At 31.6% G+C, this 14212-nt stretch overlaps 1 protein-coding gene across 3 annotated transcripts in view; it reads left to right on the top strand.

Annotated features, from left to right (window-relative positions):
- LOC134724620 (RYamide receptor-like) overlaps positions 1 to 12374 on the top strand; it is a 67136-nt gene extending 54762 nt beyond the window's left edge. For all 3 annotated transcript variants that reach the window (XM_063587756.1, XM_063587755.1, XM_063587754.1), the window contains exon 3: positions 11864 to 12374. In XM_063587756.1, coding sequence (XP_063443826.1) covers positions 11864 to 12286 — 423 coding nt within the window. In that variant the 3' untranslated portion in view covers positions 12287 to 12374. The remainder of the gene's footprint in view (positions 1 to 11863) is intronic.
- Positions 12375 to 14212: the final 1838 nt, after the last annotated feature.

The raw sequence follows: 14212 nt of genomic DNA, 5'->3' as shown, positions 1-14212 counted from the left end.
ATGTGTGGCCCGAGTTGATAAGTTTCAGTTAACTAAGGTTGATTTCCATAAGTTTGAGTAAAATAACTTTAATTTAAAAAGTTTCGACTGAGGTAGGTGAAAGATGACATCTTCGTTTGATTTGCGATTATCCGATAATTACAATAAATTAAAAATAACTGTATACAAAATTCAGAGCTTCTTTTTTTCCAATGTTGCTTTTAGAAAGTAAATTTGCAGCAAATTGCAGTTAAAATTCAATACTGCCTATTTCAATGATGCGACTTGCATGTAAATTTGCAGCCAATTGCAGTAAAAACTTTATTCAACTTCTTATTAATGACGATTTAAAAAAAAATTATAGGTCGATTTTGTAAAGTGAACACATTATATGTTTGAATGGCAAAAGTTTAAGTCATATTCAGACAAGGGAAAAACAATAATAAAACGGTAATGCCAATGCACTACCTGTCGTACGTTACTGAATGCTTATTTATCCCAGATAGACAATCGGATGCCTGCCTTTCAGCATGGGTTCTATTTTCTGACAGAAGTCGAAATGCCATGTTTCTATACCCATAGTCAACCCTATGAATGAAATTATATTTAAATTATGTATTAATGAGAAAACGACAAAAAAGGACGGAAATCCTAGTTAAGACAAACTGTGATTAATTCTGTGTTTTTTCTGAGCGTCACTGGTAAGTCTTATGTAGACAAAACGCGCGTATGGCGTATTGTATTATAGGCTTGGTACATTTGATTACTAGTTTCATACTGTCCATTTCATAATGTTTTTTTGTATGTTAATATCTGTCTGTTTTAAAGGTTGACCTCGATATTTGTTATAAACATCCACGAACCGAATCGACGTAATTAAATGATAAACGACCACGAATGATTGTACAGATAACTACAAACGGTCATTCAATATAACCATAACATTTATCCTAATGTCAGCTTACCGGGGGATATTGAATTTTGTTGACCGACCTGTTGCACAGATTAATACGGCATTCAATAGTAATTACTTTATTGGCAAATAAATAAAAGTGTGCATTCCTAATTTTGTCTAGGTGTATATCGTGTTAGAATAATTGGCGTTAATTAGATTGATTACAGGAAGAAGCGTCAGTTTGGATGAAAATAAATATATATCCTACAGACTGAATAATTGGGGCAATTCTGGCTCATGAATAGTCGGTCAGCAATACAATGGAAAACAGAAACATGATGTGTATATGCATGCTTTCCGGTTGTTTCATTCGCCTAAACAGTTGATTATCATCAATGTTGATCATAATATATACACAGATACACTCTTTTGATGCTTGTACTAATAGAGTATAGTAAAACCGTTATCTCACCGGCTTCTTCGTCAATTTGTCGTTTTAAATAACAATCTCTTTAAATACATGTACAACAGAAAATAATCAGGTTCTCCTGACAGGTTCATTTGATCATATGACTATCACGACTAAACAACAACCATGTCTTGATATAAGCTTACATGCATATTCTTTGTGATTTTATCTACACCAATGTACTTTACTGAATCGAGAAATTTATAATTCCTTCACTAAGATAACACTGACATACAACTATAACAATATCTTTAAACGCCTTATCTTGTATGAAAAAGTATCATATCAGGTTCATTCATTCATAACACACCTGCCATTTTTGTTCATTAACCAACTGTTGTTTGTAACGCCTAGTGGCCAATATTTTATGGATTTATTTTAAAATGAAAAAAACCAACATTAATCTTATTTACATAGAAATGTTATCATTCACTAGGCCAAAGCTCATAATTTCGTAATTTAACCAGAAAAAGACGAGATAGCGATTCAAATTGCCATACAAAAGCAGTCATAAGGTATCAATTACTTGACAGAAAGTTATACGGAATTAAGATTTCATTCCAAATCATATTACAAGATCTGGTATGAGTGCCGATAATCGAGACAACTCTCCATCCTAGTCACAATTTGTAAAAGAAACTACATTAATGGTCAAAGCACGGTCTTTAAAACCTAACGTTGGCTCACACCGAACAGTAAGCTATGAGGAAATAAATCATACTTTCTGAAAGTGTTACTGCATCTGAAAACAATTGAGATAATGAATCTTTTTTATAAAACTAATTCCCATTTTAAGAACATTAGAAAAAATAGAATATGTATTTATAACTACTATGCAAAACATGTACATTTTTAATCGTCTCCTGTCAGCATGGCTGTCGTGCGGCGTTTTGCATTTGCGCCGATTTTTTCTTTCATTTGCGCCGATTTTTTTCTCATTTGCGCCGATTTTTTTATAGGTAAATAACAGGTTAATTACAGTTGAAATGATACAAAAAGATGTGGTTTGAGTGCCAATGAGACAACTCTCATCCCAGCAATGTTATTTTCATTTATCATTAAAGACCTCTTCCGTTAGCCAGTTGTACATATGTTATGAATTGTCAATCATAAAATGCATATAACTGTTGTCTCCTGTTTTAAATCAAGAAGTAAAAACCTAAGATAAAAGCACTTTCAAATTGTGTATCACTAAAATGACGAATTAAAAATATATGTACAGCATTCAAATCCATAAAAACGGAATTCATTTAAATCATAAATCTGTATTTGTCGAGTATGTATAGTAGGCAACACATCTAATATATTCCTTTCTTATGATTTCGTCTCTTCTATATTTGGCGTAATAGTCGACAAAGAAGGCCATCTTTTCTGTGTCTGGCATACAATGTACGTACTGGTGGGGGCATTTCTAGAGTTCGCATTTTCTCTCACGAGAGCTATTAAACCAAGAGTTCCACATGGTGAAGTTGAAATCATCCCTTCGTTAATTTAATGGACGCCATTACGAATTGGTTGACCGTCATGGAATGTGTACTTGTACGTTGTCTACGAATGTATGAAATTTGTCATCAGAAGGAGCGGAGCGTCAGACAATGTCAAACGTGAAGCAGTCATCGATTTCATTTAGGGAAAGGAATAGTAACCCCAAACATTGGGATAGCCATTTAACAATTGCAATGTCACTTGATTTGTCTTTATACTCTGTGCTCGGCCAATTTAAAAGTATGAACTTACCTGTAACTTACCTGTAAATCCAATGAGGAAAAAATATAAAATCGGCGCAAATGAAAAAATGAAATCGGCGCAAATGAAAGAATGAAAATTTTCAAAATCGGCGCAAATGTCATATATGAGAAGCTTACACCCAATACCACGGTGTCCAATACATAATCAGTTTCTGAAATTACATTAAATTTGCGGCCGTTGCTTGAAAAAAACTTATGACATCTGCAATTCTGTTACAAGTTATCTTATTTTAGCACACATTTCGCAAGCACTGATGAACTGATATAAACTCCCTTTGTTTAATTTCGATTATATAGGGAAAACATATGACCGCTACCTTTTTGCAATACAATCCAGAAAATATACAGATCGAATAGCAACCATGGACACATTGGTTGGACCCTGTTTCCAAAAAATGATCTATGGTAAAATACACATTTAATCCCACCATTCAAAAACTAATTCCAGTTTTAGGTATTTCGTTTGTAAGGATAATTTTCATTAGACGTTGACAAATATTTTGAAGTGTTGGAGTTCACGTTTTATTATTCTGATTTTATGGGGTATGTTTTTTTCTAAAAAAAAAACACAAGAAAGTAACATTTTGAGCCTCAAAGTCTCCCGTGTATCAATAACGGAAATCTTTCTGAAGTATACGAATAGTATAAATACGTTTCTCGTGTTTATGTCTGGCATCCAGAGTATTCATAAGACGTTACACTGTTTTTAGTGGTCTTTTTTCATGTATAGTATTTTTAATAAAAAAAAATATTAAATGGAATTTATTTTAATATTTGGCATTAGAAAGGAGATAAATCAAATGTATTGTATTTTAAGCTTGATTTCCGTAAAACCCGTTAAACTGTTGCTAATATCCGCTGAAAATGCGACAGTAAAATCCCCTAATTTGCAGAAATAATGTGTCAGTGTGAAAAGTCTTCGACAAAATAGTCATGTCTTCTGGGTTGTTTCAATTTGATTTTGCATGATTGGTCAATGAAAATATACGCTCTTACTATTAATTAGTAATTTCGTAATTTTTGAACATGGAAATTAAGGCGGGGGGGGGGGGGGGGAGAAATATGTCATTTATCATGTCAGCTTACCAAAGCATCGATTAAGGAACTGATGATACCTATGGGGACTATTAGTCCATCAGTAGTTGTATCGATTTAATGCTAGTTAAAGAAATCAACATACTTTCGTGCAACTAAATATTATAAGAACTAATGCTTTTCTTGATTACCCCAACCCAAAAATGTATTTTAGAAGTAGGGTAAAACATAACCTATTCGTTTTGAATATACAAGAGCTTAATCTATTAAATGTTTATGACTTTAAACTACTATATATAATGGTACAATGCTCTGTCATGTCGTACCAGCGGGTATATATCGTACAAGAAAAGCCATAATGTATATATTGCTGCTCACGAATGGTAACTTGAAAATCGGAAAACAAGAATATGACAGTTGTTTTACAGTCGTTCCGTTGTAGGATTCAGTCGAGCGTTTGATTTTGTTATGTTTATGAACTTTCCCTTTTTCAATTTACTTTGTAGGTCGGTGTTTTGTTTATAATTTTTTTTCATCATTGATTCAAGTCATAAGTGTTAAATCAGAGTCAATCTGAAGACACAGATTAATGTAAATGGTGAATACATTTTCTTATCGCATGCTTGAAAGATTGTTTTATTCATTGACGAAATTAAATACACACGAGTCCTTTAAAAAAGACGGTATTTGATTGCTGGTTAATATGCGTTTAAATCATTACTTTTACCTCAATTATTATAGAAATGCAACAGAGTATATCGCTTGTTACTTTTCCAATGAATGTTCTGGACCAAGTCAGAAATATGGTAGTTGTGATCAAACAGTCTGATTAAATGTATGTTGGCTTTTGTTTTTGTAGCGGTTCAGTGTTTCTGTTCTTCCGTTGTTTTCCTCTTATACAAACGAAAGTTGATGTGATTCCCTCGGTTTTGAATTTAACCCAGCTTTTCGTTTTACGAACTATATCACAAAACGAACGGTTTTGAAACTGTTGGGCTTTTTATTAAATGAAAGTCGCAAAATTATAGACAGGTAATATCCACACCAAAACTTATTGAAAAGAACAGACGACACTTTTCATATCTGATTTTAAAAATGAGAAAAGTGTCGTCATTAAACATGATATTAGAGACATGATATATTTAGATAAATAGTGTCGTCTATAGAATGTCAACATTGAAGCACACAATATCACTTTACAATCTTTAAACCGGACAAAACAAATCAAGATTTCTACTTAAAATGTTTGATGGAGAAAATAGTTTTGGCATGTAACATGAGTAATTGTCTGCTTGAGGTGCAAAATGCTTTTAAGACGAATTAAGTCTTTAATTAGTACAACATCAATCGGCACTCGTCAATATTTTAACAAATATATGTTTGTCCATTTCTGGAATTCATGATTTAATCAATTAGTTTTGTTACACTCACTAATTATTTTTTTACAAACGAGTAAAACCAATTTTTACCCTATAAGAAGACTGGTAATTATATCGTTACGTCTATAATTCATCCATTGTTCCTCGTATATCAATATGATTGTCCATTTAGCCTGTGACTTTTTATAGAGAATTATACTAAAATTTCATATAGTTTTGTTTCATTCTCCCGTCAAAATTGAATAAAAAATCGATAAAATTATAAAAGATATTTATAGTAAAGACATTACAATTACAAGTATACAAATAATACGTTTATTATTATTTCAAACGTCACTACCGACATTGATATAGCGAAAGAGTTGGAAACTGTATACATATAGAATAACCATGCAATGCCTCGAAATATACATTTGTATGGCCAAGTCTTAAAAACAGTAGAAAGCAAGGCGTTGTTGTGCAGTTCTATCCTTTTTTGAGCCGAGTATACATGTTTATTGAGATAACTTTATTATTATTTTGGTTCGAAATGATTATACTATAGAGAACAATTATCTCGACAAAATCAGATTTAAATAAGAAAACAAATGTTCGAAAGGAATTTGCTCAAGCGTATCGAATTGAAAAAAATACCCATCAAAACAAGTTATCTACCTAAAACACGCAAACAGATTTTCCCTTCAAAAAGTTTTGACATCCAAAATACGCCTATACCATATTTCGCTGTTTTTCGTATGGCAGCGTTTGAATAGACAACTGCCAAATTATTTTGTTTTAAATATCAACGTTAACTTTCTTTTTTTAAATGTCTGAGAATGCGAAAGAATCATCAATATTCATTTCCATCGTTTTCTTTATTTTTAGAAAAGGCAATATGATATAGGTTTTACGGTGAATGCCATTATTTTGCATTTATGGTGTTGTTTGCCACTTTGGGATCAGATATGACAAGAAAATAATAAAACTGACGAGAACATTATACACCTAACTTCCCTTTAGTCTATATTATATGAATCTTTTATTCCATGTGAAATTAGTTTGTCAACTTCTGTATTTGATTCTGTCCCAGTAATCACTATCATTACTGTAGAAAAGAACCGAGGATAACACATGATACAAATATGTCATTTTTAATAAAGACCTATGATTATTATTTAAGAACCGGAATATAACTAGTACCATGAGTATTTTGTACAAATAACCACTCGAGTATAATTTGACCTTGAATTGTATATGCGTTTCTGAACTTTGTATTAACTTTTATTAAAAACACTCAAGCACAAATATATACAACTAATTCCACTTGATACTTGTTGCATCAGAACGATAACGCCATTTGTTGAATGCTTCAAAGATAACAACAAGTTAAGAATATATTAACCACAAACTATCTGCCAAATTCATGTCCACTAAGTATAATCATATTTATAAAATATAAAAACGTATATCAAATGTTGTTTTAAAGCAAGCTTCATATAATCGTATCAACATTTTTTTTGGGACTGAACGCCATCGAATTGAGCATCGAAATGGCTCTTGAGAATTGCTTATAGGCATGACAATCTTCTATAAATAGCACGTGCTATTTTAGTACATTTTTTGTGCAATTGCATATCACAGAGAAAGTTTTACCTGTAATCTGTTCAGTATTTCGGGTTCAATCCTTTCATCAGCTGACATTTTTAATAAATCTTAATGATACTGAGCACATATGGAATTATCTCCACAAAAGACGATTTGAAATCATCAAAACTTTTGTCGTAAAATTTATTTCTCCACAGACCGCCTTTGTCAATTTCCTGATCGGTGTCGATATTTAATAATATTTGTTGTTATAGATAAAATACAATTTATATAACAGCGCGTAAATCTGTACATTATAAAGTGTACATCGGGTGTTAATAGACAAGAAAATTAGTACACTTTGCTCCCCTGATAATGGTAGCAGTATGTTAAACACTATGTACATTAAACGTAACAAATATGTTGACTGTACACAATTAAACATCACATAACGTTTTTGTTTCATTTAACAATGCATGATTAATTTTATCTCTCTCTGATTTTTTTTTTTGCTGTTAAACGATATTTCAAACTTATGCATGCTATTATATACTAGAATGTTATCTGTTGCAAAATTTACAATTTTTAAAACACTACCAAAAGTACTACACAATTTATGTATTCATCGATTATGTTTCCCATTTCTTTTGAAAATTTAAATCTTATCTTGTAACTATTTATCTGTAATTGTTTCTTGATGAAGCATATGTTAAGGCATCACATAAAATAACATTATTAGATTTTGAGCTGCTACATGCAATTATTGCTATTCAAAGATAAATTAAAGGTATATCAAAACTTTGCGTAGGCCATTATAATCTGTTCTGAAGTTTAGAATTAATAATACTTGTGTTACAGAACTTATAAAATTGGTATTAACACCCATTGTCATTGTTATATTATCTATAAAGCTAACGTTGCAAAATTGTTCTTCAAATCTTTAATTCATGCTAAGTTTGACTTAGGGGGTAAATGATATATGAACACTCATCAAATATATTAGATTACATTTGTGTACACCAGACGCACATTTCGACTAAAAAACAATCAGTAACTACTCTCGAACGAAACAAAAAGTTAAAAGGCCTAATGGAAGAAGATGAAGTAAACAAACTCATCATATATACCAGGATTGAAATTTTGTACTGTGTGTGTGTTTAAGTCTTGGATTTATTTTGTTGTTGTTAATGTCAATTTGCTTGTTTATATATATTCTCTGCAACAAAATGCATTATATTTTATTTTGAAATATTATTTTGTGTACCTTAAACTGATATTTTAAGCAATGATCGAATCTTATATTATATTTGAATTTTTGTATCCTTTAAAATGTATTTCGCAACGCTTGGCTTAGTTTGTTAGATACATTGAGGCGACTACCAGTCATATATTACATATCATAGATGTTCTATGGGATTCAAATTCGGCTAATGTAAGGGCCATTACAAAGCCAAAATGTTATTCTGATCTAGGAAATCCATAGTTACTATAATATTGATGTATGGGGCCGGACATGCTGAAACATCCCTCTATGTTGGTCAATTATGTTAATTTTAAGGACATTTGACTTCATAACACGAACTTTATGACGTCGAGCCGTTAAATTTCTTTTGACACAGACTAAGTTTGTTCTGAGGTTGTAGAAAACTGCTGCCCATATAACTTTCATGGCCAAAAGTACCAATTTCCTGTCCGCTCATATAAACAGGTTTTCGTCCATCACATCTACGGGGGAAATGTACTCATCGGTGAACAAAAGTTACAGTCAAAACCATTTACAAAATTACCAAACCGAAAGTTAAATGAAAACTGACACAGCAATGGGTTCGACTATATCAACCAATAGAACGATTATAAAACAACTGGCATACTCCTCACTCAATACAGGCCCTTCCCAACGAAGATGGTATGTTGAAACTGGTTGAACGTGTTGTATAGCTACATATCTGTTTCAGCGCGAATTGTCAACATTGTGTGACAACTCAAACTTATTATACCAGTAATCGACATTAGGTTTACTTTTGTGATGGCAAAACATGTTCTGAACTATCTTGGTTGAAATTTCTCGACAACCTAGGAAATCTGCATCAGTGACTGTTCGATAACGCAGATGAAAAACCCGGACTTTGCACTGGTCTCGATAGGTATTAAATTGGGATCTGGTGATTGCTGAATTGTCGATTGACCTTAATTGATAATAGTTACTTTGGATAAGGCAGACCTCAAGAAACAATTTGACAAGTTGAAAATTGCTCATATCTTTTATATTTCGAATTAATCTTTATTAATTAGTTTCATATTTTTAAATTCGTTTTATATTATTGTTTATTTAATTTCGAAAATGAGTATTGTTTGATAAAGTTAGAACTATTTCTCTTGTTTTTTTTTCTAAATTTTAATCATGTATACCTTTTTAATAGAAAACACTAAAACGTATGACGTCGCACGCACTGTTAAACTTGAAAATGAATCTGTTCAATGGTTTTCAGTAGTTGAATCGAGATAAATATTCTTGTTCTTTTCTATTATAAATGTTCACTACTATCATAGACGTTGAGGTATTTATCGTGTATAAGCTCTAAATATGTTTTTTAATGAATTTAGGATTTTGAAATATGTTGGCCTCGAGAATAAGTAAGAGACAATTATTATCAAAATGACACGTACAAATTGGTCCTGTTAATTTAATAACATGTTACTATAATTTTATGGTGATAAATTAGAAGCGAGTTTGACAATACAGTTGTCAAAAACAGTAGGATAAGCAAGTTAGTAAAAAGAAACAACCGTGTTTCGGTTCGATTGTGATTATAAACTCTAAACTAATTTTATTTTTTCGTTGTTATGCATGTCATTCTTTCAAAGAAAATGATGAAAACTACATAAATATCTTTCTTTTTGTAAAAATGGCACATATCATGACGACATTTCATCCAAAATGTTTAATATACATCATTGTAAGAATGCTCTTTACTTATGACAACATTGTAAAAGATGGAACCAAGATTGATTCGTCTTAACTGACAAAGTCTTATTATACCAACTTAAAATACAACTCTTAAAGGTGTACTTTTGAATTACTTTTTCATGTAACTGACTGATGATATATTTTCAATGTGACAATTCGACGATACACGGTTTTTCTACAAGATATCAAAGATAACGCTACACGTGTGACGTTACGACTATCGAACAAGTGAGAGGTTAAGCGCTATAAAACAAGTTCAATCCACTTTTTTCTACATTTGAAAATGTCTGTACCAAGTCAGGACTATGACAGTTGTTGTCCATTCGTTTGATGTGTTTTATCATTTGATTTGGTCATATGATTACGGACTTTCTGTTTTGAATTTTCCTCTGAGTTGAGTATTTTTGTGATTTTACTTTTTTAAAACAAATGGCTCCTTTATAAAACACTCATTAAGAACTCAGGACAGAAAGTCCTCTACCTTTTTCCATGTATAATGTTTGTTTAAGTATGTTTTGTTAAACACTAATTATGATTATGACAATAAAGATATTGAAAATAACATTAAATTCATTTAGCTCCATCTGTGTTAACATTCGTACAGCCCTAAATTAAGCAGACACGAACAGTGGTAGTAAGAGATTGACATTTGTAGGCAGTATTTAATTCATGTCTTATATTCTTGAGTTGAACTCCAGCTGAGGGGATGTTATAAGTTTGTAAGTGCAAGAACGTAGTTCTAGCATGTTAAGGATACATATTAGACATTAAGAATATTTTTTTTTATAATTTATTTATTGTTACTCGTGGGATATATGGTACGTAAATATAACTAATGACATATAAATTTCAGACTACAGACATTTCATGTTCTTATCTATCATGCATTTAGCGTGCATTAGCGGAATTTGATGAGACTGTTATTAAAGCGAGCGCTATAGAACCAGGTTTAATCCACCATTTTCTACATTTGAAAATGCCTGTACCAAGTCAGGAATATGACAGTTCTTGTCCATTCGTTTTTGATGCGTTTCGTTTTTTGATTTTGCCATGTGATTATGGACTTTCCAAATTGATTTTCCTCTGAGTTCAGTATTTTTGTGATTTTACTTTTTTTGTATGTTTGTCACGCTAAGCTCCTTAAAAAGGCATTACAAATCTTAACAAATCCCAAACAATTTATCTTATCTACAACATTAAGTTTGTATTTTGTTTTATTACTTCGAGCACTTAGACGTTCTCTATCTTAGATAGTTTTGAGCAAAATAACCCCTTCTGTCCTATTTTAGCAACATGGTTACATAAGGAAGCAGAAATAATGTTTGATTAAATGGAAAGCATTAAGGATAAATGAGATTCAACAACTAAATTTGTTCTGCGGATAAAAAAAAACTCATTTAGGATTGGATTGAAAGCTTAAAGCTACCATTTAGTAAATAATAAATCAAGCTATTGGTTTATAGTGTTTGCATCCGATTAAGATTGTTGAATAAGCGATTAGCATCCTGTTTGATATTCGTGATCTATCATTTTCAATTATAACTACATCTTGCATAACTGTTGTAAAAAAAAGTATGTCAGAATCTAAAATTCTGCTGAAGGATTGTTTTGCCACAAACTTCAAATAATTTTTATGAATATTGCTTTATTGTAGCTACTTGCCAATTAAAGTAATCTCAAATGTTTGCATTCGTCCTTTATTAGCTTATATGATTGTGTTTTCTAGAAATTGAACGACGTTACATTTATTGCTGCATAATTTATTTTCCCAATCCTACAATATAGTGTTTGATTTGCATTTTTTTAAATTTCATAATATATTTTCAGATTATAAAGATGATGATTACTGTTGTTGTGATTTATGCCATTTGTTGGCTTCCCTTGAACATTATCAACTTTGTTGGAGCCATAGACATTAGAATATATAATATTCGAGGCATGAATTATATTTGGATGGGAAGCCATTGGCTTGCAATGAGTAACTGTATGTATAACCCTTTCATTTATTGCTGGATGAACGCCAAATTCCGGAATGGCTTTTTGAGAGTTTTCAGTTGTTTTACATGCGGAGTGATAGACTGTCAAGATAGACTCGAGCTTGAACGACTGCGGCGCCAAGATACAATGCTCACATCTATGAATGGAAATAGTAATTCGTCAAGAAGATTTAATTCATCAAAACATTCATCTTCAAATTCCAAAAGATCATACTGTGACTATACTGCAATAAAAGAAAAAGGCATCCAATAATAAAACTACTTTTGTAGCGCTTATGTATGTAAATAAAAGATATATGATGTTTATGTATTGTACGTTCATAGCGATACCGTCCTGGTCTCATTGCAAGAATTGAACTATGTTCATACAACAGCAGGATAGAGAAATAAATCCAAATAAATGTTTTATTTATTCCAGATTCTCTCAGTTTTACATTTTTTTTTATTGTACGCTGTTAAAGTAAATCTATTTCGTATCCTTGAAAATTCAATTATTCATGTAAGATCGTCTCATGTTTTGATGACGCAGTAGAATGATTCTATGTGTACGCATTTTGTATGCTTCAATTTAATCTGAAATCAATTCAAGTCGTTGTAAGGGATAAACGTTAATAAAAATCCGACGATGCGCTCTTCATTTTAAGAAGAACTATGATTACAGCAATATTATTTGGTTAATCCGTATTCTTACCCTATACAATTTTAATCGTTTTTTTCTTGCTAAGACGTCATACAAATATATGTAATCTTGTAAATTGTGGCTCTACTTAGTTTACAGAGAGGACATATTAATTCAAATCAATATTCAAAGTAATTGAGTTTACCAAAGAAAGGCAAAAGATACCAACGAGATTTTCAAACTCACTACTGAAAAAAAATAATATTACAATGTCATGGCAAAAAGGAAAAACGACGAATTGACAAACGCAGTACACACAACTCAAGATAGAAAAAGACTAGGCAACACGAACCCCTACCAAAGAGCAATACTAACCCTTTTAATCAAGCATGTTTGATTGATAAACAGATAAACAGATAATCACCTTTTTTTGTATTGTTACACACATAGTATTGCTATCACACTGATATATACTCAGGAATCTGGAAAATAAACTCATCATAGAAACCAAGATTGAAATTTTATATTTACGGTCAGACGCGCGTTTCGTCTACAAAAGACTTATTAGTGACGCTCGAATAATAAAATGTTAAAAAGGCCAAATAAAGAACGTTTATTAGAACATTTAGGACAAAAATGTTCTAAAAGAGTTGCCAAATACAGCTAATTTCATATTTACGCCAGACGCTCGTTTCGTCTACAAAAAACTCATCAGTTATTGAGAACAAAATATTTCTAAACGTTACGCAAGATACAGCTAATGTAATTTATTCCTGAGGTAGACAAGAAGATCCGTTCAACACAAACAAACAGACTTTATTTCTATTTCATTTATTGAAAAGTATTTGATTATTTCGACTCGCTATTTCAATCAATATTATAACAACAAATAAATATTCAGTAATCATATGACACAAACATGCACTAAGTAGTAAATAAAGGCAACAGTAGTATACCGCTGTTCAAAACTCATAAATCCATGGACAAAAAACAAAATCGGGGCAACAAACCAAAACCGAGGGAAACGCATTAAATATAAGAGGAGAACAACGACACAACACCGAAACGCAACAGCACACAGAAACGGACCAAGCAACAGACAATACACCACGAGAATAACAAATATAACATCAAAACCAAATACATGAATATGGGATAGACAAGTAACGTGCCACGTCTTATCTCAAAAATAAGAGAAAACAGAAACGACTCAACGTTAAAATGCAACACACACACAGAAACGAACAATATTATAACAATGGCAATCTTCCTGACTTGGTACAGGACACTTTTAAAGGGGAATAAAAGTGGTGGGTTGAACCTGGTTTTAAGGCATGCCAAACCTCGCACTTTAATGGCACAGTTAAATATAACATTGAAATGAAAACAAAATATTACAGGACTACAATACAAATAAAAAGCAGAACATATTAGACAAAGAAAAGCATGATTAATATATAACAAAAAGCATCAGGTTTAAAATTCAATACGCCAAAAACGCGTCTAGTCCACACGAGACTCACCAGTGACGAAAAAAATACAAAATTGTACAGCACTGAA

The sequence above is a fragment of the Mytilus trossulus genome, chromosome 7 (genome assembly GCF_036588685.1).
Source record: "Mytilus trossulus isolate FHL-02 chromosome 7, PNRI_Mtr1.1.1.hap1, whole genome shotgun sequence".
NCBI lineage: Eukaryota > Metazoa > Mollusca > Bivalvia > Mytilida > Mytilidae > Mytilus > Mytilus trossulus.
Note: the sequence above shows the minus strand (reverse complement) of the source record. Positions and strands in the feature narration are given on the sequence as shown.